Source organism: Thermobia domestica, chromosome 1 (genome assembly GCF_964235325.1).
Source record: "Thermobia domestica chromosome 1, izTheDome1.hap1.1, whole genome shotgun sequence".
NCBI classification, from domain to species: Eukaryota; Metazoa; Arthropoda; class Insecta; order Zygentoma; family Lepismatidae; genus Thermobia; species Thermobia domestica.
The window spans coordinates 295,725,913-295,753,255 of NC_137454.1; the positions used below are offsets into that span (position 1 = coordinate 295,725,913).

Genomic DNA, 27,343 nt, shown 5'->3' on the forward strand with positions numbered 1-27,343 from the left:
ACCCACCGCTCCCCCCAGAAGTCGGTCCTGGATCCGCCCCTGGCTCCATGTATATTTTGCATAATCTGCAGCGAATAACGCTGTATTTGGGAAAGGGATGGACAACGAAATACCAGCTATAAACACTAAACAATGATATCCGTTGCGGGTTTATAGTATATTCCTTAAGAATACCGTAGAGGCTGAACTCCAGTAATGTGTCTATGCTCAACTTATTCGCATTAGAGCAATTTATGACTTTTTTTAGGCGGCGTGTAATATTTTTTGCTAGTTACTTGTTCTTGTTTACTTTCTCGCACTGGAAACTCCAATAAGTATCTTTTAGTTCAGTTTTTAATAAACTTTTAACTTTATTTGGGGTTCAAATAATCAGTTGCTTGCACCGAACGAAATTTGTATTCTTTTTCCATCGATTCATTGTATTGTGTCAATATCACCCACTCATATTATTACAGATTTTTAGATTAAATTAGTTTACCATGAATTTCCGAAACACTGCAAGCTTTTACAAGAGCTAACATGCTATATTGTAAAAAAAATTCTCATGTTATGTCTTACTATTTTAGTGACATTCATTTTCATTTATCAGAATCTCCCTTAGCTCAAAGGACATAACGCTAAACTTTCTTTCGTGATTTCATTATCAAATTTATTTTCTTGGTTTGAGTTTCATTCACCGTAGCCTCTTGTTTGGGCTCTTGGACTGGAGATGCGATAAGATGTAAGTGCAAAAGGAAAAGATGATGTGTGGTTAGAAAAAACCGGACTGATGCTACAAAATTTTTTATTGGACATTTTGCACAATGAGAACTCTATCACCTTCAAAGTACTCCCCTTCACGATCCTTACATCGTTCCATCGTTTCACGATTCTTCCATTGTTGGAAGCAGTGTTCCAGTTAATTTTTGAAATCATGTTCATGACATCCGTCGCTTTTCTTTTCACAGCTTCTACTGTCTCAAATCTGGCTCCTTTCAGGGCTGACCACAGTGGGAAAAAAGTCACACGGAGCAAGATCCGGCGAATATGGCGGGTGATCTAACACTGGAATGCCATGTTTAGTCAAAAATTTCGTAACTGATAGGGCCGTATGGACAGGAGAATTGTCTTGGTGCAGAATCCATGACTTCGTTTGCCACGAATCAGGTCGTCGTCTTCTTACTCGCTCACGAAGGGTTGACAGAACATCAAGATAATAATGTTGGTTTACAGTTTGATCCTCGGGTACTCAATGAACGTACACGATCCTACTTATGTCGAAAAAAAAAAAACAATCATCATGGCTTTTAATTTCGACTTGCTCATTCGAGCTTTCTTCTGGCATGGAGAACTCGGGCTCTTCCAATGAATTGATTTGCGCTCTGTTTCAGGATCATACTTAAAAAACCACGATTCATCATACGTAATCACCTAGTCTAAGAATGTAGGATCCTTTTCAATGTTTGTCAAAATGTCAGTACAAATGTTCACTCGATCGTCCTTCTGTTCCAGTGTCAGGTTTCTTGGCACCAATTTTGAACACTTTACTTATGTTTAAATTCTCATGTAAAATTTTAGGAACACTTTCTTTGTCTATTCCTGAGATGTCAGAAACAGCTCTAATGCTCAATCGACGATCTTTCCGAATCACATCACTCACTTTTTGAATGTTCGTTTCTGTTTTCGACGTGCAAGCTCGTCCTGGACGCGGGTCGTCTGTGATCATTTGCCGTCCCTCTTTAAAACGTTTAAACCACTCAAACACTTGTGTGCGTGATAAGCAGTAATCTCCGTACACTGATTTTAATATATCGTTCGTTTCTCTTGCGGATTTTCCCAGCTTGCACAGAAACTTCACATTAGCACGCTTCCGACCGAGCACAGACGTACGTTCCGCTTTATACAAAGACCACATCAAAACTGATTGACGTGCATCCAGAGCAGTCTGCCATTCAGTAGGCAGGGTAGCGAGCTATAGAATCATGCATTGCTTTACCTTCATGTACACGTTGTTTGCCAGTAGCTAAATCAATCCGGCATTTTCTAGCCATATCTCGTAAAACCGATGATAGGAATGTGAAAAAAAAAAAAAAACTTTAGGAAGAAGAAAAGTATGTTTTGTGGGTCTTTGAGTAAAGAGTTAAGAAAAAGACTAAATTAAAATTTTTCATGTGGAGTATTGTATATTATTATACAGAAATCTAGGTACTTCGCAATAAAGATTTAAAAGGACTAAAAAGTTTTGAATATTTGGGAGGAGAATAACGGTGATCTGGTACTTAATAGTGTATTTGTATTACAATTTCAGCAATATATCATTGCCCTCTTCAGACGTATTCGGAGACATTTTCGAGAATATGTATCTGACAAAGGTAATGATATATTGCAGAAACTGTAATACAGATTGGTAATAACAAGTGATCCCTTTTCTCAGAGTTCATTTTAATTTAAATTATAGGTAACTCGAAAGCTAGAAGCTGTAGATTTTTTTTTTCATATATCATCATCATCATAAATATTCTGCCCTTACTGGCAGGTCACTTGCAGCAGCTGAGAAGCTTCCATGCTCCACGGTCCTTCGGTAACCTCTTCGTCTTCACGTATGATCTTTCTGTTTTTATATCATCCATTATTTGTAGTCTCCTTAGTTATGATTTTCGTTCTACAAATGTTTTATTTACTCAATCAGTTGTAGAGGAAAATTAGATACATAATCTACAATAATATATCTAATGTAAATAATGATTGATTGACTAAAAGATGTGAGTTTGAATATTTATCTCAAGAAAAAATATTTTCATTTTTATTATTCTATGTAAACAAAAATCTATACTGTGTAAGCGATTCTGACACAGGATACTATAAATTTAGTAACGTTTGATCAATTTGCAATGCTTATCAATAAAATAATATCATGGACTTCTGAACAACAGATGACAAGTATTCAGATATATCCATCTTTATTTCATTCCCAACCAGAAGGACAGGTATTCATACGTTTTGCAAAGTCAGGCAGAAGCTTAAACGTAGACTATGAACTTCCAACGTAAAACGTGGGAGAAGCTCTGACATGGTTGTGGGTTGTCGTATGCTAGTATGCTGCCGATTCTATTGTTACTGTGCATGGAACAAAGTCTAGCAAGGTTTAAGAATTCATTGTCGGAGACCACATCCATCCAATGACGCAGAAATTGTTTCATACATGTGATGGAATCTATCAGAGTGACACGGCACAAAGGAACATTCAAGCATCACATCCTATCGCATCGTTACTGCGTTCTGTGATCATTGGATTTAAACATGATTGAATCCGTGTAGTCCATTTTGGAAAACAAAGTGGGTTCCGTTCCCTGCACTATCATCTCTCAAAGGAACTGAAGTAGGGTGAGCACGCAGAGTTGTACAACTTTCCACCAAACACGACTTAGGAACTAAACTCTTCTCTATCAAGTAAATCCGGGCTATTTTTCATCCCAAAAGTGATGATATACGCTATTACATGATATTCTTTCTTTTAGTAGGTGTTCATATTATTTTGTCCATCCCTGTGCAAATACAAGATGCAGAATAAAATTGTGACGAACTAGAGATGTTCCATCATCTCAAACAACACTTTTTAACTTTAGTACTTCCTTTGAATTAGGATTTTTAACAATATCATTTTCTTTAAGGGATCCAGATAAAGAGTATCATAACAGTTATAGTAACTACGAAATTCCTCATTTAAATAATATATATTTTCAATAGATATTGTATATTGGTTCAGCAAAATATCTTGTTGTGTGTCGATTTTTGCGGTATATACGTTCTATTATTAATGATACTTACTCTTGATTGGAATGATAAGTTGTGGTATAACAGGTAGTACTTTGGAGCCTCCACGTTCTAACATGTCAATGGTTCCTTGTCGAGCAAAGAACTGATAAGGGTGTGTTGTCTCACAAAGGCCATCGAAGAAAAGAGGTAAGTAATGATGATAATCCAACTTCTCCACTTCAACCTGTTAAAACAAATATAATTACTATTTCAAAATATGCTTGCTGCTGATGTTAGTTTTCCCGTGTTCATTTTTTTCATTCATTTTTAAGTTGTAAGTTGATTTAATAATGATTTGTATATACAAACTTACCATATTGTGCACTTAAATACAAGATGATTTTATGAGATTTGAATTCGTTTTCATTAGGAATGGAATGTTAATAACTTTGTTTTAATCTTTTTTTTTTAACTTTGGTTTCAAACAACCAGGGTATTCTTCCCATCTAACTAATTCCAATGGCTAAACCTCAACAAATCACAGACGCTTACTAGAGAAGTGGAAAATATGATAACGTCGAAAATATCTGCTTCTCCCTTATAGTAGGACTGATAAGAACCGCCAAAAATATCAGGGCAATTTAAGTATTATTTGTCGCGTGAGAGGATGGTTTCAAGAAAATTGATTTATTTTATCTAAAAGTTGTAAACTTTTAGCATAAAATCTCGCTATAAAATTAAAACTTGCATATTAAAAATTGACATTAAATATTTTATTTCATGTAAAATTTTCACGATCTTTGACAAATTAAGTTATGTTCAACATTGATGGAAGGGAAAATACCGTGCAAATCATTGTATAGTTCCTCGTGATATTCATTCACGTAGTCAGGTCATTTACCATAAATGCTAGACGGTTTTGAACAAATACATATTTTAAGAGTATATAAAAAATTGAAGACAACACTAAAAGGAACCAAAGTGCCATGAACATTTCGTTTTTAATAGCAAAGCAAATTCAGAACATACATCTGAACTTGTCAGTTATCACAAACTCCAGCACGAATGAATGGATCAATTCTGTACTACGCGTATTATAAAACATTTAGGAATAGTCCAATGTAGACACAACTCCAATCAAAATAAGATTAATAAAAGAAGTGAGTTTTGTTTCACAGTATGAAACTACGATAGACTTCCAAACGTTAAAAAAAAAAAAAATAGACTTCCAAACTAAAGGAATTCAATACTCAAACTTGAAGTAACACTAAAAAAAGAAGTGAGTTTCGTTTCACACTGTGAAACTACGATAGACCTCGAAACTAAATGAATTCAATACTCAAACTTGAAGTAGTACGACTATAACCACTGGTTGCAAGAGATTAATAAGATCAAAGACAGAACGTGTTCATCGAACGCTGAATCCATTACTGTTTTTATTCTATGGCGATAAAGGTTGAAAGCAAAAATGGTTAATTAAAATCACTTCCAGATTTAAGAGAGGGTTAACAGAGGAAATGGAACTTATTCTTGGGACGCTGAATCGATTGCAAAAGACTGCATCTCGGTATTTCTTACCGTTTTTGCTCTACGAAAATCAGTATTGAAACGGGTAGTAGTAATACTAAATTTCATCCACATCCGGTTTTGGTAGAGTGTTCTGGATTGTTATGGTACGTTACCTTGAGACGCTGAATCATTAACAAAAACACTTCTCACTAGCTGTCACTCGTTTCGTTCTAGGGCGAACCACTTGCGGTTTGAATAGAAGGATAATGAAGAAGATTGAATCTATTCCTAGGACGTTGAATCAACTGCAAAAACCAGTATCTCGAAATATCTTATCGTTCTTCCTCTATGGAAAACAGTATATTAACCAGAATAGTAGATTTTTTAACCACTTCTGGTTGTGGTAGTGTTGCGGATTGTCTTAGTGTGCTGTTTTGAGACACTGAATGATTTACAAAAACAACAACAACAATAAAAAGATTCTCTCTATCTTTTACCATCTTCGTTATATCGCGATAAACGCTGAAACCAGAAAACCAGAAATGCTAATTTAAACAACCAATTCCGATTTGAATAGAGAATTAACGGAGGAGATGGAGCCTATTCTTGGGACTCTGAATCGATTGAAAAAAAAAAAAAACTCGATATCTCTTACCGTTTTTACTCTGATACCTGTCGACAAACGGACGGACAATGCCGTTCTATAAGACTTCTGATATTTACGAATAGTATAGTTTGGAAATCTTAAAGGATATCGTCGGCAACACGAAGGATGTCACAAATGCAGCTAATCAGTACATAGCAATGGGGTCAAGCAAGGAAAAAAAATGAAATTGTTCAGTTTTGCGTCCCACAGTTATACCGTGTAGGCCAAAGGAGACGATGAAGATGAAAATGAATGAAACGGTAGAATAAAGAAAGTGGACGACGAAAGGAGCCTAGGTTCTTGAATTCAGAAAATTCTGATTCTGAGGACGTAGATGTAGACTTGTTGTGTAATGATGAAATGAATGCTACTACCTACGAAACTTGAAATTTCTACAGCGTGGTCCGGAAGTGGGCGTACCCTTACTTGGTGTTTTCTGACGGTTTTAGGTTTAATCCACATTAGTTTGGTAACATTGCTTGGCATTGTCTGATAACATTGCTTGGCAACATTGGTATCCATGTTCATTTGTTTTCTGCTGTTTTCTACTTGGTAAATTCACGTGCACAATTATCTGAATTAGACGTTTCCTGGCCGCTGAATTGGAAGAGGTTGTGCATCTTCAACAGCTCCCTTTGCCTGGCCTCCAAGAAGTTCCGATCTGATTACACCAGACAATGCTCTCTGGGGTTTCATAGAGAAACGAGTAAGAAACACTCGATATCACACAACGCAGAAATTACGAACAGCTGTGGAACACGCCTTGACCCTCGTAACTCCGGGGTATCTCCGCAAAACATCTGCGAGAACTTGACGCAGAATTCAGCTGTGTTACGACATGGATGCTGATCATACCGATGTTTGACTCTTAAGACTGAAAACTTCAAGGTAACTGTGTACAGACATTCTACCATAACTAACACTATACTGTTGAAACCAAAGGGGGGTATGCCCACTTCCGGACCGCCCTGTACATTATCTATAACAATCTTGCAAGAACAGTGAATTGTGGGACCATTTTGCGCTCCCTCTCAACTGGCCGTGAGCTTTATGTTACTCCTGTAGGAAATAAATTTAAATAAATTATATGGTTTCTGCAGACGAATTTCCTTTCCTATCTCTTACATTGAAGAAAATGATATTTCTATCTAAGAAACTTATTTTTTATGTTTATCGATATTTCAACTATTTAAGCTAAACTAGTTTTCTTGTAGTGAATCTCCACAGTGTATGCTCATTTCCAAATACCCCAAGGAAATTAAGAACTACAGTAATAAATAATAAATGGTGTAATCCTGTCCCTGCAGCATAGAATGGTAAAAATACACTGGAAGCTTGCGAGTACATACAATAGGAAGCTGCGAAGAGAAGAGCCGAAAATTAGACGGTGGAGACTGGAATAGAAGAAATTAAGATCATTCCAAGAAAGTGTTAGGAAGAAACCTGCAAGAAGAGAATGTGCAAAAATAGTGAAGCGTAAACAGTAGGATCATACTAATAGCTATAAAGAAGACTGGGTAGAAACAGGGAAAAGTGCCTCTGTATGAACAGAGACGTGGTGGTGGAATGGCGCCACGTTCTACAAAGTCAATCAGCATCATATCTCTGTTGTTACAAAAGATAGTAATCATGACTTTTCCTGCGTTTTGAACATTTTAGAACTGGGACAGGATAGATATCTGTAGCCCCATGGACTGGCGTTTTGGAGTCCAGAGGTGGAGTGGCCCGTATGTGTTACGATGTTAACAATGGAGCAACAAGTGTTTTTTTGGTTGAACACGTGTTTCTTGCGGGTAGCTAGAGACCATTATTCATAGGAAAGTGGTCAACAGTATCAAGATCGACCTAAAACTATTTAAGTACTGAGGGATGCTATCACATACAAGGTGCCCCTAGTAGCAGAAACAACTTGCTAACCGCTTGCTGTAAGCTTGCATTGGAAGTCGGCAAACTTGCATCCGAGTTGATTGGTAAGCGTGCAAGCATGCCGCAAGCTGGATTCCAGTAACAAAGTTGCATGGGGGCAACTTTGAATTTAGTGTTCCATTCATGCTTGACCCAAGCGTTTTACGCTTGCGTCAAGTCTCTGACCAATGAACGGCCAGTAATGCAATGAAGCTCTGCGAAGGATCTAAAGTATCGCTTACAAGTACAACAAAAGGCAGATTGTATGAAAGAACACGTTGAAAGAGCAAGAGTAGCAAGCCAAAAGCCAAGCATATGCCAACTGGCTGAAAGCTTTCTTGCTACTTGGGACAGTACATACAATTGATCGATCCTCAATCTTTACTTCGAGTGTTCACAAAGAAAATATGCATTAGAATGACCTATCCCTTCAACCATTTTCAACATTCATTGTAGTGGAGTGTATCTATGTATCTCTTTGCTATAATCCACTGCGGAGCAACTTATTTAACCGACATATTATAAAAATGAAAAATACAACTTACATATTCAGTTTCTTTTTATTGCACGAACAGGTGGCATGGAGAATGAGCTCAAAATGATGAGGAATAAACTAAATAACTAATTGAAATGCCCATTCTTCATACGTGGAGAATAGGTTTATGGGAAATATTTGAATATTCTTTCTCCTTAGAATATTTATTTCAATAAAAGGGTAATGATAAAAATACTGAATATACTGTACTTTTGGCAGAAATATTGAAACACCCTACCCCTACAGAATTCGCCTTTAATAAAATTGATATGATTTAAAGAAACAGCTTGAACTGAGTACTATAAAGGTAACCAAGAAAGTTTTTGTGGAGGTCTGTGTTCAATTAGCCCTCATACCGTGAGTTGAATGCGAATGGAGATAAGGCGAAGGTCAGTTGTTGGTGTGGATATATCCAACACACTACTGGTTGTGGCAGTTCAGTTACACCGTGATCTTGCGTAAGGACAGTGTGAATATGGAACCTCCACAGAGCGTCATAAAGGCTCAAACTCGAGTTCAAACTGTACGAGTTCAAACTAGGGTCAAATGCCGCTGCAGCGGGGCGGAAGGCCTTTGGTGAGGGTTCCGTGACCAGTGTTTCTTCCAGACCTGTTTTTGGGGGGCACTGACTCCCGGAGCTCTGAGAGTGCCCCCCGGAGACCAAAATAATGCCGTTTACAATATAATAATAAATAGAAAAGTACCAACAGTGCCCCCACGGAACATTTTTTCTGAAAGAACGCCTGCCGTGACTACGCGGACAGTACAGCGGTGGTTTAACAAATTTAAGGACGGTAGCCACACACTCGAAGACGCACCACGTGCCGGAAGACCAACTCATGTAAAAGAATGAAGATCTTCAGGTAGCTATTGAGGCGAACAGTGGCCAGACATATGAAGGGTGTGAGGCAACAACATGGTAACCAACAAATTTTCAATTTCTGAGTTATGCAGTACCCGATAGAGAGCAAAGCATACTACTTCGTTTAATCTTGTCCAAGTTCAAATTGTGCTCTATAGATCACAGTAATATTCACTTATGGTAAGCGTCTTTGTAACTTTTTGGAGTGCATAAGATGATAGCCAATAGTTACGATGGCAGGCAAAGAGGAGCCATCTAGGGATGCGCACGAGACAAGATATGTGGCTGTTTCGTCTCGAAAATGTGCTGTAAAAGTGATGTCTCGACTCGAAAAATGTATATTTTTCTATTGGAAGAGCCGTGTCTCGACTCGAATTTTGTTAAGAAAATCTTGTCTCGAGTCGTCTCAGGCGCATCCCTATTCCCATCCAAAAAGAAAAGAATTTGCACGTTAGATGTTTTTTTACAGCCAATTCAATGAAGATGATTTATTGTTGAATGACTCAGGAAGTAAGTATTGTCCCAAAGATGACACGACTGTGTCGTCGTGGGGAAATAAGGAGGTAAGTTGCACTGTGTTTTCTGTCACGATCTGTACGTTGCTTGCCACATTCTGTTTCTATGATTTTGCAATTCCTTCTGGGTATTTTCCATTCGCTTTTGGATAATCCATTATTATTTTCGGGTAAGGGTTACCATTTGTTGACTGAATCATGCTGAATTTTCAGTAATCAACGGTTAATGAGGGATATCAAGTTTTGCAGCGTAGTAGTTGCTCAGGGATATCAATTATTGCATTTTGGTAATTTCAGTACACCTCACCCATATTTTTTTTGTTGGATCACCAAGAATCCAGTATATATTTCCAACAACACTGCGTACCTTTTAAATACTTACGAGGATCCGTTGCTTGTCCAATAAAAATCCAGGAAAACAATTTTTCGCACCAGCAGGCTTCCATTAGCACAGAATGTATTCGCAAATTATTCTTCCGGAATCTGCACTGCGTAGCTGGAAATTCATGGCGGATTGTGATTGGTCCAGCAACATTTTGTAACTTGGGCAAACAAGTGAACATGTATTTCAAAAACCGAAAAAAAAACTATTATTGTTACGTCCCCTCATGTGTTTCTCTTTTATTAATAGTGCTTTTCTTTCTTTCTTTCTTTTTTTTAATGACATCTCTGTTTTAGTTCCCACGGTTATGCCAGCTAGGCTAAAGGAGACGGTGGTGATGATGAGAAATGAATGAAATAGTGGAATGAAGAAAGTGGGAGGAAACAGGAAAACCCCGAGAAAACCTATGCACACGATGTTTGTCAGCCATAAAACTTCTGTCTTTAAATTTTAAGAATAATTGCAAATTTTATTTTCTTCGAGTGGTCTTTTTTTTTTTTTTTTTTTTTTTTTAATATTCGCAATATTGAAATTTCTGAACTTTCAGTTTTCACCCATTCGAAAAAAAAAAAAACGGTTCCATTATTAGTAAAATTAACCTAATACAAAGATTTTTATTTTTTCAAATTTTTTCAAACTTTCCGAAAAGAAACCGGATAAAACTGTTTTTCATCAACAGGTTCAAAATTTCCGGAAATTTTACAACACTATCCGAGACGCCTTGGATGGGAAACACTATTGTATCCGCCATATTCCCCGAACATTGCACCGTCCCATTATCACCTGTTCAATTCTTTGGATAATCACCTTAGATGACTCCAGTTCAAATCCCTAGTAGAGGTGCAAAATGCATTTGATACCTTCTTCGCTTCACGGCCCACCAAGTTCTACCGCGATCGAATCCATGGGCTTCCAGAATGTTGGCAGAAGGTCGTTGATGCTGATGGAGACTATTTTTGATCTTCCAGGTACGTCTTAGGTGACATATCGATGTTCGAAGGTGGTGGATGAAAAAGCGACAGAAATTTCTTTTCCTACCTTAATATTAAGAATTAATGTTACTCACATACTGGGACGTTTCCCTTTTATAATAAAAAAATAATTTGGATTTCAATTTATGTAAGCACAGGCATTCGGTATTATTTCTCCAACTTACGAACCCAAGTACTGCCAAGGGCGCCGATCCTGGGGAGCCAAGGGTGCCCGGGCCTCCCAAAGCTCATGTGGGCCCCCATGTATTTTTATGAATACATATTTTTATATGTATTTTTATTGGTATATGTATTCTTATATATTTTTTTATGAATGCCCCCCCCCCCCATAGTTACAGAGAATTCGGCAACCTTGAGTACTGCCCCGGTAATAATATATACTGATACATCTGGATTCTCCATTAATTGCGTGATTAGGTTTTCAACTTAAAGCTCAACAATTTGTTTTCAAAAGAACATAAATAATAGTGCACAAATAAACTAAACGTAGCATCTAACTAAACGTAGTACGATTAAGCTGATACAGAAAAGTTTTGTTAAAAAACAATAAGATAAGATCCGGCAGCTCTAACGTGATTCCATCGAACTTCAAATTACATTGCCTCATTATTGCTAACTATAATCATCTATAATATGCTAAATACTGTATTTATTTTCATCCCATTATATTCTTCACAGCCTTTCCTCAAGTTTTCTAACATCTTATTGATTTTCTCATCGGATTTGGCAACAAGCCCCATATCATCTGCAATGCCGTCTTCATTTTATTGTTAGCCCTATATATATTTATTCTCATAATTTATTATTATTTTTTAAAATCTCTTGCTTTCGGTTATTTTTAAAACGTATAGTCAGTGTTGATCATGACGGGGACAAATAGCCTCGATGTTGACGTCCCATTAACTCTCAATCAAAAATGCTATCTAGCTTCCAAGAAAGCTGGGTTATACGTAGAACCACGACACTGGTTCCGGCATAATTAATGTCTGATTTCGTTGGGTAATAATGGATCTATACCAATATTTTAAACACCTCTGCTCCTGCAAATATATGGTAGATTGTAGACACGAAACGGTTAATCTTATGAAATCATTTAATTATTTTGATTTTTATTATCTTCCCAGACTTCCATACTTCCATCGCAGCCAGAACAGTAAGACAGGGGAGCCCATATCATTTTTTTGCGGGAGGGGACTAACTTGAGTTCTTACGTTCATTTATATATATATATATATATATATATATAATTTGTTTTTTGCAAGGGGGCTGAGCCTCCGTGGCCACTTCCTAGCTACGGGCCTGCGTCCATAGTGTATAGACTTTAATTGAAATCAGAACTTCCTCGTGCTTAAGTGATTAACGATCTAACCTTTGACACTGAAGACCCAGATTCGAGTATACATGTTATTTTGATAATGTAAGTTGTAAATTCGTGCCTCATATACACTTATTGCTGAAAAGGGATATTAAACTAAAATAAGCATCAAGTAGTAGGGGCCTTTTAATATGAAAAAAATAATAATTATTATTATCCTTATTTTCACTTGTGGAACCTGTTCATGATTTCAGACTACATTGAAAGTAACTAGCCTAATACTATAATACACTATATTTTAAATTCGGAATATAAGTGGGAAAATACTTTCCTTCCATCCTACTCTGTACCCGCCAGACTCGAACTCCATGGATATGGGAAGATCTCCTCTTTCGTAAAATTTCCTAAATTGTGTTGTTTTGGGCATTTGCATTTTAAGTTTTGCCTTCGGTGGTCCTTCTACAATTGTATTTTTCTGTCTTGATTGAACTGTGAATCCAGGAACCACACGAGGAGAAGGTTCTTTCTTGGACGAGGTAGGCATATTTATCACAATTGTCGTATTCGTTAGCACACACACCGTAGATTACTTCTTCCTCCTAGTTATATGTATATAAGCATGCTCGTATTTAGACACTTGAAGCAATATGAACAAAATTTGTTTTTCCAGAAAATTTTCGTACACCGAGGCCTAACCAAACTCTGCGATTATTTCAATATACAATAAAAAATTGGTTGTTCAACGCGGCGAGGAAGCTTACGAGAACGAATACTCTCGATTCAGTTTATTCGTTGCTACGCAACAGCAACTTGTAAACAAAATAACATCACTGTCTGCGACAATCAATGAAAAGTTTACGTATCGTAATCTCAGTAAGCGCTGATGAGCACGTTGAAATATAGGATTCCTTATCTTCACTTTTTTTTTTTTTCAATGCAAATTACTTGATGATCTCTAGAAGCTTACGTGATTTACGTGAATTATATATATCAACAAGACCTAATTTATTCGATGGAAAGGCAGGGCATTACGTCATCTAAGTAGATTTTTCATTTTCCCGATGATAATTTTTTGCAAATCTGGTAAGAATTCACCCCCCTTTCACTAATTATTGATCAAACATTTTTGCGGCGATAATTCCGTATTTCATTCAAATTATGCAACTATCAAAATGGCACAGACATAATTCACGAAACATTTTGTGGAACTACTTCATAGGTATGCATGTAAAAATTTCGAAAGTTTTTTGATGATTCACTTAACAGTCCTGAAACCAGAACCGTATTTGACGTGTAACGTGAGTAAAAACTAGCAGGACCGGATTAAAGAAGGGCATATTGGAGCTGTAGCTCCGGGCCTCCAGTAAAAAGAATAATAAAGATACGATCATCATAAAATAAAATATGACCAAAAATATGAAACATATTCCATTAATTTTTCTACTGTACTTTCACGAAAAGTAGGCCTATTAGGCGAAGTCAGGAGGGGCCACACATTTTTGTAGCCTCGGGCTTCCAGACAGGCCCGAAACGAGCCACAGAGGTTTTGGGGTCCATGAATATGTTAGGGGAGCCAAGTCATTAAAAATTATCTTACAAATATTTAAATTGTGTTTTTTGTATTAATAATAGCGTTCTGTATCGATGTCTGGAGGGGCCACGAAATTTAGGGGGCCAGTCCCCCGAGCCCCCTCTGGTTGGGAGCCTGCTTCTAGATGGGTTAATTCGGCCCTGAAAACTATCACAATAAAACTTCCTTCTCCCGGTTTAGAAGTTTTCGCTTAGCTTACTCCATTTTCTTCAAATGGTGGGTAATATAGACAATGAAGATTAGACAATAATACCATAAAAGAACTACTGATTCCTTTCAGGAGCTTTCGTATAGTGCAAAACTTGGAGTGGCTGGCTATTCGGAGGTCATTTAATGCTCCCCGGATTTATGGGCTATTAAAGAAAACTCACGAGTATTTACAAATTGAATTTTGCACCCATTATTTAGCTCAATTTCTATTTTTGATGGTCTTCACTGTCTGAAAGCTATTCGTTATTATTTTTTTTTTAAATATGGATTTTTGATTGATTAGTCGATGTAAGGAGGGGTCAATGGGAACATCAGCACCGATGGAATTTATTCCCATCATGAAGCGGCCAACTTAGCAACAATGATTTAAAATAAAACTTCTAAAACAGAGAAAAATGAATAAAAACTTGAATATATAAACAATAAAACGAAACTTTAAAAGTGTCACGGTATCTTAAAGGTAGAGTGCTCACCTCTGGTGCGTAAAATTTCTGGATCGATCCCAGCTCGCGCCAAATGCAATTGCATCGTCATTAAAGCAACAAACACTATGACCACATACGTGATAAGCTATCTCTTCGCTGGTCTAGATAAAGTCTTATTTAAAAAATGGGTGTCTAGTACGCCTTTAGCGTACAGGGTTTCGGGTGGGAAAACTGAGAAATTTGAACGCATGACGGTGGTTCGAATTCCATCTTAAACTGTAGGTCTACATCTCCAATAGCATCGGCGTTGAAAGGACACTAAACTGCAATCCAACTAATAAACGGTAAGCTGGCCTTCGCACAGCATATCATATTTATTTTAATTTTGAAATGTCCAAAATTGACCCGAAATGTTGCAAGAATGAAATGTTAAGTCACCACAATAATATGAAACAACGATTTTAGCAAGAAAAAAGAGTATAGAATATTTGTACCTCTACAGTAATCACATAGAAAAGAATTTATTCCTTTCAAAAAAAAAAAAAAAAAAAATTAAAAACTTGCAACCCTGGTACCAGGCCGGTAGCCAGCCCAAAAATTTAAGGGGGCCCGGCTGAAGTTAGGGGGGGAGCCGATCCAACCATATTATATTTCATCACCATATTATAGTTCATATCTAAGCCTATCGTAAAATTTTTAGAGGGGCCAGCAAAAATTTAGAGGGGGCCGTCCCCCATCAGACCCCCCTGGATACGGGCCTGCCTGGTACCGATAATAAAACTCGTAATAATACAATGCCATCAGAAAGAATCAATGGATATTGGATGGTTACAGTTGACATTGATATAACAAGAAATAAAGAAAAAAGAAAGATCTTTCAGATTTATTGAAGGAATGCATTTTTCGGCAGTTACGTTTGACTAATTTAATCGACTGTCAACTTTATCTTCAACTCATCTGATGTCTACAGTGTTGCTAACCACACAATAAAAATGGTAAACAATAATTTCACCCACTGAATTTGCTGTATTTTGATAATCTCCTTTCAAAATAAAAATGGCATAGTGAAAGTTAAAAGATAATAAGTTAGTTAATTTTAAATTCAAACATAGAAATTTGTGTTTTTATATTCAATTTTAATATACTCATGTATTTTCGAGAATATGATAGGTAATATCGTACCGTAACGGTTTGCATCAACGCAACACAAAATATGCGTTTAAGGTTGGGCTAATTGGTAGAGCAATTATAATTGTTCTAAGTATTCCTTGCGTTGCGATACTTTCTACAAATGCCAAGACGTATACTAAATGAGAACCATGTAATAAATTGCCCACTACACGTTGGGTTTGGGGACATTCAGTACTAGTCTATGCAAAATTTTGCATACAGTAATGCAACACAAAAGTCTTTTTAACTATCATCATTCTTAACGCCCCGGACCGTTGGAAAATGCCGTAGTGAATATCAATGTTTGCTGCCAAATTTCTGCAATTTCCTAACTGGAGTATGAAAAACGAATTGATCCCAAAAAATCCAAACAAATACCTGCTATCCCGAGCCATGCTCCATGTTGACCCATGATAAATACGGTTTTCATTATGCCGATTATGACAAACTAAATTACAAAATTTGCGCTGCGTTGACGCGAACCAGGTTTGATGTGCCCGTTCAAGCACACAACCCTGTAATTTTATGTTTGTTAAATGGCAACTCTGCATTTCCTTCCTATTCGCCTTCACGTACCCGTTGCTAGGCAACGTTACGTCAAATTTTGAGTGATCATTAAAATAGGACAGAAAGATCACAAGATGCTTTGAAAGGAGGGTGAGTATTTATAAAATTTGTCGAAATTTAATTTATTTGATTTATAATGGTACATTCTTAACTTATCTTGTAATTATTACGAATATTTGGAATTGGATATTAACGTACTCATAAGTACAGTGATTACCGCCGCCAGCACGAAATAAAGTTGGACTCGCGAATAAAATTATTATATTTTGCCACTTGTACTCTTGGCAGAAAAAAGAAATCAAAAGAATTTATCTCATAATTATAAACTACTGTTCTACCTACCAGATAAGCTTGCAATAAATGACGTATGTAAAAATTTACAATTTCACGAAGTCGGCACTGGTGGATAACGGAATATCGATATTCAACACAATTTTAACAGAAATTCTTGATAGGGAAAGTCATAATGTTGAGAAGAATCAGTCGAATAATTGTATGACATTGGTAAATAGTGATTCTTGCTTCATTTTTAAAATTGTACGTGTATAATCAACTTTGTTGAAGACAAGTATGATTATTTGAATGTTGTCGAAGGATGGATCCAAGATCTTGGAACAAGTCGGTCAAACGAAAAGGAAATGTAATCTTTGAGTTTTACGTTCCACGATTATTGCGGTTAGGCTAAAGGAGACGGTGATGATAAATGAATAAAATGGTGGAATATAGAAAGTGGAAGGAAACGGGAGAACCTCGAGGAAACCCAGACACACGGTGTTTGTCCACCACAAAGTTCACTTGACGCGTCGGTCAACAGGAGTATATCTTCCGGTTTCTTTTCCGTTCGCTTAAATCATGTGTAGTAACGATAAGGGAAGAAGGACTAGTTCTAGATAAAGCTAAAGTTTGGTACGTTGTAATTGATTTGCTGAACATTATAAAAATTGTGGGCATCGGGTTCGTATATAGCAACATTACCACTTTCTAACATCCACCAGAAAAATAATTAAAATTTCAAATTATACAAAAAATTTTGCTCTCATTTACTGTGATAAGATTTGTTTAGAGAGCGGTGCAGATTTATGCACTGTCGACAAGACAAAAAGGAAGTATGTCTATGTTTAGCAGAAGGGGTCCAGCTCTTTTTTCTAAAAAATGTTACAATTTTGGTAATTTCTATTCATATTAGGTTAGTTTAGGTAAGTTCCTGTTATGTTAGTGTAGGGGTTCAGCATAATTTTCGAAAAATGATAGAATTTCGCTTATTTCTGCTAATATTAGATTAAATTATGTTTGGTTAGATTTCGTTACGTTATGTTACATCTAAGTACTTGCATCATCCACTTCGGGAAGGTTCTAGATTACTGGTCCCCCATGTAGGTTAGTAGCTGGGTTGGTTTCTTTCTGTACTTAAGCTTATACATTTAATTTACACAGTATTGCCGAGCGAGCGTTAGCGAGTGAAGGCGGGTTAGAGCCCCGCAGGGCACGTTGTTTTCCGTCTTTATTACTGCTAAATGGGAATTGGGACCAGTAATCTAAAACCTTGCCATCCATTTCTCATGTAAATTTTGTGTATTTTACGTGCTTCTGGACTCCTTCAGCAAAACATACTCCAAAAAGTAACTTTACTCCTCAAATTAGAAGCTGCAAATGTTTGTTTCTTGAGGTTTAAGGTTTCTTGATGGTTTGCGTCCCTTTTGAGCACAGAGGGAATATAGGACATGGAACTACAATTTAAGATGCACTCATGTCCAAAATGGTGGTCGCATATTTATAACTGTTTTCTTGTAAGAATTTAATTTGATAATGACTTTGCAGGTTGCTTTTAATACTGATACTATGTGTATAATCAGGAAATGTATTTGTTGTAAATTTCATAGGAAAAGAATTATAAAAACGAAAATTAGAATGAGTAAAACAAAATGTTGCTAATTGGACAAGAAAGTTTTGTTTCCGTCTTATTGTTCTTCTGTATTGCTCTTTTGACATGAAATTTGCCATATACATGTCTTTGTCGATTATACACATACTAACATTATAAGAAATACCGGACGAATTCGTTATCAAATTATATTCCTACAACATATTTACAGACATGAGACAAGACGGATTCCATTTCAAATCGTTCAGGCAAACCACAATTGGTCCCCATCATAGGGCAAGGTTCTAGAACACAGGCCCCTCTTTCCACTTAGCTGTAATAAAGACAGAAAGCAACGTGCCCTGCGGGGCTCTAAGCCACCTTCACTCGCTAACGTTCGCTCGGAAATATTATGTGGATTAAATAATTAACTTGGGTACAGAAAAGAACCAACCTAGCTATTAACCTATGTGGGGGGACCTGTGTTCTAGAACCTTCCCCCATCATAGTCTCAGATTTCATTTATTTTTTTATATGGGATTTACATGCAATATTATGACCCATACTTTTTCTTTTTACTGAAAAAAAATTCCTTCGATATACAGCCTTTCAAAATGGCTGCCCTCCTCTCGGATTGCTCGAAAAACTGAAAAACATGTCAAATTAAAAATTTTATTGTAGAGAAACGAGTGTACTTAGTAACATAATCGCAATAGTAGGAAGAGTATAAAGTTGTATGTTTCGATGGAGGGCCAAAATTCGTCTATTGGTCCAATAGGAATCGTGCAATTCATTCGCAATGTTGCCAACGTTGGTGAAATTTTTGCTAACTTCAAACTTTTTTTTTCTGTCCTCACGAGCAATATCAACCATCTCCTCCTAGCATCGAAATCTACTCCATAAAGTCTCTTGAAAATGGAAAGGACTTACGTTTCTGATTATTATATCCCACGTTATAGCATGATAAAAAGCTGAAACTTTCATTAAGACCATTTTCTCGCTGAGTTTGGTCTCGAAGAGTTTGAACGCCATTTTCTCAAAAAGCCCACCTTTTAATTTTTTTTTTTTTTTTTTTTCAACTATTGGAGAGGTACCTAAGTATTTAATATCCGTTAACCCTTCATGCGGCTGCAGCCCCTAACATTCGCAATTAATTATTGAAATTTCAATTTTTGTATTTGAAATGTAAATATTTCCTATGGGCATTTAGGTCCTATACAGAAGGCGATTTGAAAGAGAGAGAGGTGAATCCTGACATCAATAGTGAAAAAAATGTACTGCTCTTTCTTCATTTAACGTTTTCCATTTTCTTTTTCCACCAAAATTCAAGATGTAATTTAACCAAATTCCCTTCCTTTCCCATGTCATCGTTCCATTTCCAATTTTCCCTTATTTTTAGGGTTTCTTCACATTTTAACAATACGTGTTCTAGTTTTTCATCTTTAAAACATAGTTGACATTTTTCGTTCACTTCTTTAAATTTTTTCAATCTTACCCCTGTTTCAAGGCTCCCTGACCTGGCTTTAAAAAGTAAAATGCTTCGTAAATCATTGTCCATATAATTTATTTTCTCATAGCGCTTTTTATATGTGTATATTCAGGGTGTCTATCGGTCACGAAAGTCACGAAATTTAGCTTTTGGGTCACGATTGTTTAAACTGTACAAATGTAAGTACAGATTGGAAAATTTTGTTCTATAAAACGTCAAAATTCACCAGCAAAAATGTCTATGGTCGGCTTTAGACGCTACCAAATCGCAAGCAAAGTACGTTTCTATCGCATAGATGAAAATTCGGCCTAATTCGCACGCAAATTCGCTCTTGAAAATGTTAGTAAATTTTATGATTTGGTAAAGAAAAGGTCACGAAAAAGTCAAGAAATTTCATTTTGGAATTTTAGTAGACACCCTGATATTCCTTTCAAACTGCTCTTCTTGACAACTTCTTCATACCACTTTTCCTGCGCTTTTTCTTTAATTTTTTTTTCTGTGATTTTTTTCAATTTTTATAATTTTCTTCTCTGTGCCAGCGGGTAGTTTGATCATATTTTTTTTTTCTGATTTCCTAACTCTCCTAAACCATTTTGTATTCTCCCCTTTTCTTATATGTTTAGTGGCCTCATGCACTACTTTTACTAATCTTGTTCCTTCCATAAATTTTAATCTTCCAAGATATTTTATTTTACTCATAATTTCTCTTTTTTCAAAATCACTCCATTCCATCTCTCCTGTTATTGTTACATTTGCACTTAATTTATTTGCTCCTAGGGTAAACCTTCCTATTTGATTTTGTGCTTGTAAAATACTCCTGTTTTTTTTTTTCGTTAAAGTTATTACTTCATTTGCATATGTTAGCGCCGGTACTGCTACTTGTTTCCATAGTATTCTTGACACCTCATATCTATTGTATGACCACATTGCTTTATTTTTTTTATAATTGCTGTATATTATTGTAGTTTATTTTTCAGTTTTTTCTCATGTTCAACTAAGTATTGTTCTCCTTCTTCAAGTGTAATTCCTAAAAGTTCTATTTTTTCAGTCCTGCTTATTACTATGTTTCCTGCTTGTATATTTTGATCCTCTGTCTCCACTAAAAACCATGAACTTGCTTTTTTCTTCATTTAGTTTTAAACCAGTTTCTTCTCCTTTCCTAACTACTGTTTCTAACATTTCCTTAATATCTTCAATATTAGTACTCATCAATGCTACATCGTCTGCAAATAGAGTGCCAGGAATTTTTCTTACTTTTTCTTTTCCTTGCAATCTTAATTCTAACTCTCTGTTTGTTTTGATCAATGCTTCTTCCGCGTCGGTTTTGAGTTACAGGGTTTCCAACTCGGGACCCAAAATCGGCTTGCAACAATGGAAAATAAAATATAAATTTCGCGTTAAATCAGAACTGTGTGTTAAACTTATGATGAACTTCAGAAAGTTGATTTGTATCAATATGATAATTTTACGTGCGTTCCAATTCGGTTGGCAGTGTTACCAACTTGGTAGAACTTTTATTTGTTTCCAAATGACACCGTGGTTTTTATTTGATATTTGGTATTCATTAATTAATGTAAACATCACATGAAGCACAATTTTCCCCACATCACCACAGTTATCGAAAACGTACATGTATTTCATTAAAAAGTTTTATCTCGTGCGTTATTGATAGTTTGCAACATTAAGTGTGAATTTGACTTGATGTTTGCCATCATTAGTAAAACCAAATGTCGAATAAAAACTACGTCTGTGTAAGTTGTCGTAATAATAATAATAGTAAAAAGAAAAAAAAATTGTATTATTGCAAAACCTCTCGTAACTCCACGCATCAAGTTCGAACTTGTTCAAGAATGTTTACTCAACCACGAAACAGTTCATTACGTGGTTCAGTGTAGAGAACATCGTCCTAGTGTTCTCTGGAACCATGAAAATTGTTTTCACTGGTAACATGACATTGGGTGATATCAATAAAACGGAGAAGTTACTCATTATTCCCAATTTTGTAGTAGTTGCTCGCATTGGTATCAATAAAAAGAGAACTGAGCACTACTCCTCTCGGCTGACCTTGGAGAAGCCTCGCTCTTTTGAAGTAACCATACCTCTATTCTCGAGCCGAGTAACTACTCCGCGTTTGATATCAATAAAAATCAAAGACTCCTCTGTGATGCTAGTAATTTCTCCAAATTTGTGGAGCAAGCTAAATAGGAGACTCCGTGCGAAATATGACAGAGTATATGGTTGTTTTGCTATGTAGAAAAACTTGTAAACTGCATAGAAGTGTTGCAAATGGAGATTACAAAAAACATTATAGGTCCATGAAAGAAAATGTAGAGTTGTTAGCACATTTTTTTAGGAGAATCTACCGAAATTCGGGATGGTGCACTACGTAATGAGGAAAAGATGCGGGTTTTCTTGTGTTACGTGAGTGATCCGGGATTCCAGGTTGGAATGTCAGGGGATTCTGGTGTAACTCAAGGAACTGTGTCTATGACTACTACAAATGTAATGGATGCGATTATTGCGAAATCTGAAAATGGATTGTTTCCGGAAGTGTGCGTAATATGCAAATAGCAGAGTGGCAAGAACTATATACATTTCCGGGTGCTATCGGAGCACTTGACTATACACACGTGGCAATAAAGAAACTTAGTATTTTGGAGACGAATACACTAATAGGAAGAGCTCCTTTGTGGCTAAGCCGTTAGCGTACATGCCTTTGGCATGAGAGACGCGCGTTCGATTCCCGGCGGGAGCTCATGTGGTTCGGATTCTACGTTAATCAGTGGGTCCCGTCTCATATAGCCTCGCTACGGACGTTAAACTCAAAGTCAACTCAACTCATCGTTGATAGAAAGGGTGTATACATGAGAATGTATTTTGTTTTTGTCAAGGCGAAAGGGGGCACGTATGGTGTGGAAAACGCAATCAGATGGACGTGCTTTATGATGTGAATGGCTGGACTTTTTTTTAAAGGAAACAAAGGGGCCAAGTGTCTGATTTCATTCTTAAAGCCAAACAATCTACAAAGACCTTGGACAACACGTGATATGCGCTTGTGTTAATCTTGATATTGCTGGATTCGAATCAACGTCCGTCAGCTCCAATAGGTTTGTTCCATGTCTCCCGTTTTTTCTTTTTACTTTTTGTTTTATTCTCGCTCGAATATTAAAGATGCTCTTTTGGATTTGTGTCGCAATCGTAGATGTATATGATATTTCGTTGCATTTCACTGTAATTGCCTTCAAAGCTTCGGCTTTCCTTCGTTTACTTTCTGGTAACTGTGACTTTGAAAGTACCACTGGAAACTCTTTTATAACATCCACAAATGCACTTTGATTGAAGCTGTCGTTGCTACTTGCCCGTTCCATGGCGTTTAGGATACTACGCCATAGGTTAAAAACAACGAAATGACCGCGCGACGGATGGGAGAAATGAGTAATCACTTCTTTTATTGGTACGACTTACTGCTACGCGCAGAGGAAACGCGAGTGAACGTTCATAAATTTGGAGCAGTGTAGACCTGAGTAGTGGCTTGTTTTATTGATACGAAATTGAGGGGGGGAGATTACTCCAGCTGTAGTTACTCCAATTCTCGAGCAGAACTTCTCAGGAGTAGTTACTTATTTTTATTGATATCACCCATTGTAGTGCATTAGTTACAGTGTTTGAGTGAACAACAATGGAGAAGTTCTATTATAATAAGGACCGTATTAAATGTGTTGATTATTCTAAAAGGCATAAAAAGATTGTGTACAGAAAGAATTCTTGACAAATTTTATCTTGCGGTAAAATATATGTATTGCGTACAGCGCGTCTGCCAAAACGTAGTATTAGGAGAGGATGATTATTTGTGTAAAGGCTACTTTGAATATTTACCGTGAACAACATAAATGTGTGTGAGATATTGGTGACCATGGAAGAAGGTGTAAACATGATATTATGCACCAGCAGGATGAAGAATTTTTCCTCTGAATGTAGATTTGGAAACCATTAACCAGACAGTTAACATGCTAAACATGAATGTGTCGCCATTAAAACTGCCGTTATCGGTGAAATCTAGACTACAGTGAAGGATTCACCTCTCAAAATTTTTCATACTGCCTTTCAAATCGCCTTGTGTACAGGACACAAATAATCATCCTCCCCTAATAGTACGTTTGGGTAGACACGCTGTACCCAATCCATATATTTGACAAGATAAAATTTTTGTCTAGAATTCTTTCTGTGCACAGTCCTCTTATGGCTTTTAGCATAATCAACACATTTAATACGATCCTTACTGTAATAGGTACTCTGTGAGAGACTCTGCAGCAATTTGCTTTACTTCAATACCTTGCACTTTCAAACGTGTTTTTCTGTTTTGTTATTGTCGCAACTTAACGGACTTAGAAGCGTGGCCATAGATTTTCTGATGTAGGTTGTATTGACATTTTGACCAGTTGCCCGTTTGCACAGGGTTATCGTGGAGAGTTGAGATTTGTTCTATCTTCTTTTATTTAACAATAGCTTTCATACAATATGCTACTTGACCCCGGTTCCATTTGCAAATTTTGAGTTGGATCCCGCCTGGGACCCTGCGTGTTGGGGGGCGCGGTGGCTCAGTGGTAGAGCGTTCACCTCTGGTGCTTGGGGTCCCGGGTTCGATCCCAGTCCCCGCCAAGTGAACTTTGTGGTGGACAAACACCGTGCTCGTGGGTTTTCTCGGGGTTCCCCCGTTTCCTCCCACTTTCTTCATTCCACCATTCCACTCATCCCTCATTATCACCGTCTCCTTTAGCCTAATCGGCATAACCATGGGACGTAAAACTCAAAGATTTCATTTCATTTCATTTGGGACCCTGCGAGTGCCCCGGGGACACAGATTTTTCATTCAGAAGGTGCTGTGCTCCCCACACTAATTTGATATGTATTCGCTGAGTTTGCTTACTCGACCGTTTCCGAAAAAATCTTACCCGGAATCTGACTTTGTAATGTATAGTATGGAGCTCAATTTCTAACTTTTCATACTTATATCTTTGCAACGGTTGCGATCGAGGATGTATTCCTTTTCGTGTTATGTTCTTTTGGGACAACGTATCCAACGGCCATAGTCTCGACTCGAAGTCAGAGTTACACTTGGATAGGTTCCCTCGTAAGTCCTCCGTATTGGTAGCCACCATATTGTTAAACTATGTATCCTTTTTAATATAGTATTTTTCATTGGACAAGCAAGGCTATTTAGATCTAATCACAATTAAAACAGACATGTAAAGAACAAATAAATAAATAATCCTAGGAACGATTGAACAATTATTCAAAAGGAGAATATGTTGATAAAAGAGTATACATGAATATTCTGAGATAGTGTAGCAGCTGTAACCTCTGGTGACAAGGGAGAACAAAACTTCACAACGTAAGTCTATCTTTGTAATTAGTGTAAATACTTACACGTGACTATTACTTGAACACGCTTCTGTATCACATCATCGAAGTTGAGTTTTATTGTTGAGTTCTTTGTGATTGTTAAAACAGCAAGATGTTTAATAATTTGATTTTTTTTTCTCTTGACAGTAGAAAACAATCTCTCTGCTAACGAGTGTGTGGTATGGGTAGATTTTGATAGTAAAATTTTGTTAATTCCACATACTGCCAGGTATCACGTTGAGTATTTTCTTCTAAGAATAAGGTTTCAAATGTATCTATTCAGCTGCACGCATGAAGACTTCTCCTTGTGGCGCCATGGCAGAACGTTAATGCTACCAAAGTTAATATATATATTCATATGTGAAGAGAATTTCGCGGTACTTACGCCTACCATACTTCCTGAACAAAGCTTGGGATGAATGTAGTGTATCTCCTTTAACCCTCCGTAGTCACACTGGGGTCTGAAGGACTCCAGAGAAATTACTTTTAGTTTTAATTTTTTTCCTGTTGTTTTTTGAAATCTTTCTCATCCATGTAAATTCAATTGGCAGTACTGCCTATTGTTATGGGTGGTACGCTACGTCTATCACAGAATAGTAAAAACAAAACAAACAAACAAAAAATATCTAAAACATTAAATAAGACAAGTTTCTGGGGTCCATTGGACCCCAGTGTGACTTCCGTGTCACAAAAGAGTAAGTGTGACCACGGAGGGTTAATTAACAAATTACTTGTGTACCTCTTATACACACTAAAGTGTAAATCTTCGTGCAGAATAAGTGAATTCTTTGCTTCCTCTTAATGGTTGAGTTGAATCCTTGCTTGCATGAACGAAGTTGTTTTCTGTGTTTACATCTTGGACGGCCCGATCTGACACGATCAATAGCTCTACCCGTTTATTTGAACCTTGCTGTTTTTCTAAATACAAAGCGTTCATTGATAAAGGTAGGTTCCAACGTCGTAGCAGCCTCTTTCGCTGGCTTTACACACTGACATAATGTTAAAACAGCGATTCGATCTTCATACACACCTATCTTGCACTGTCGCCAGGTAGTGGTATACTGCACACTGGTTACAACTGGACCGTCTCAGCTAGTACATACAGTATTGCCAGGCTTTGTTACTGAAATTTATCACAGTACTACACCTTTGCGTTTCACTGACAGAACTTACGCCTGTACTGTGTACCCCGTGTATACAGTGTACCAACAAGAGCTTTCTCGTAGCCATATAGTTAGCGTATGTATCTTCGGCGCGGGAGAGTCAGGTTCGATTCCCGCTGGAATCCACGTTAAGCTGTTAGTCCACGTCTCATACAGCCTCGGTGCTGAAAGGAACACTAAACCCCTATCCAACCACCCAACCAAACGTATCAGTCGAATTCAAGGATCTAATAATTTCATAGGATGACCTTCTATAGCTATGTTTTAATAATGCTTAGACCAACAAAACATTTTTACCTTATTCTTCCTGGTATGTTTTGATGTTGACTGTGCTATTGTATTTGTAATGTCTACTTCACTGGTTTATTATATTGTTCTAGGACGTACCAAATATCGTTAGATGTAAATAGCTGTACTTCACTATGCTGCCTTCATTTAAAAGGTAAGTTGGGAAAACTTTATTTACTTACTTCCATAGATGTAAGTTTGAAAGCAAGTTGCTTTTCTCTGTATATATGTATGGTCTTTATTTTTGCGTTGTACCAAAAACTAATATATGTTACGTTTATGCAGAGAAGGAATATATATATATTCATTCAAAACAAGGTGCTCATGTGTTTGTAAGGTAATGTGTGTTAGGGTTGTTGAAAAGAAGGAAAAAATCTATTCATCGAAAACAAGGTGCTCATATGTTTGTAAGTTAATATATGTTACGTTTGTTGCAAAGATGGAAAATATTTATTCATCCGAAGCAAGGTGCTCATATATTTATTTTCTTTTCGAATGATATGACATAAGAAATAAATTTCCTTTAACAAAGTATTCTACTTTCAAATGAGAAGCAGCAGATACACAATTTGAACCAGTAAACAATCGTATAAATAATATTATGAACAAAATTTGTTTTTCTAAAGCAAAGAAGGATGTTAGGCGGTAAATGTTATACCTAGGTACCTAGATAAATTAGCACACATCTCTTCGGAAGTTTATTAGAAAGAGGGCGTACAACTAGAAACACCCTGTAGTTACATGTTATAATCCAAAGGGTTGACCTTCAGATTATATATG

General features: G+C 36.8%; 2 protein-coding genes across 8 annotated transcripts in view; one reads left to right on the forward strand and one right to left on the reverse strand.

Moving 5' to 3' along the window:
- LOC145661517 (parkin coregulated gene protein) overlaps window positions 1-13,201 on the reverse strand; it is a 31,360-nt gene extending 18,159 nt beyond the window's left edge. Inside the window, exons 1-3 of the mRNA XM_081726836.1 lie at window positions 12,724-13,201; window positions 11,758-11,760; window positions 3,808-3,972 (exon numbers count right to left, since the gene is read on the reverse strand). Coding sequence (XP_081582962.1) covers window positions 3,808-3,972; window positions 11,758-11,760; window positions 12,724-12,940 — 385 coding nt within the window. The 5' untranslated portion in view covers window positions 12,941-13,201. The remainder of the gene's footprint in view (window positions 1-3,807; window positions 3,973-11,757; window positions 11,761-12,723) is intronic.
- Window positions 13,202-16,336: 3,135 nt separating this feature from the next.
- LOC145661522 (UBX domain-containing protein 11-like) overlaps window positions 16,337-27,343 on the forward strand; it is a 136,708-nt gene continuing 125,701 nt past the window's right edge. For 4 of the 7 annotated variants that reach the window (XR_014126897.1, XR_014126898.1, XM_081726840.1 and 1 more), the window contains exons 1-2: window positions 16,337-16,449; window positions 26,656-26,717. Coding sequence is in view for 5 of the 7 variants with exons in the window: in XM_081726840.1 (XP_081582966.1) it covers window positions 26,698-26,717 (20 nt within the window). In the remaining 2 variants the exon portion in view is untranslated. Of the gene's footprint in view, window positions 16,450-16,619; window positions 16,864-17,243; window positions 17,266-25,081; window positions 25,102-26,655; window positions 26,718-27,343 lie in introns of those variants that run through there. The other 3 variants (XM_081726844.1, XM_081726849.1, XM_081726852.1) reach the window with 3 other exon arrangements.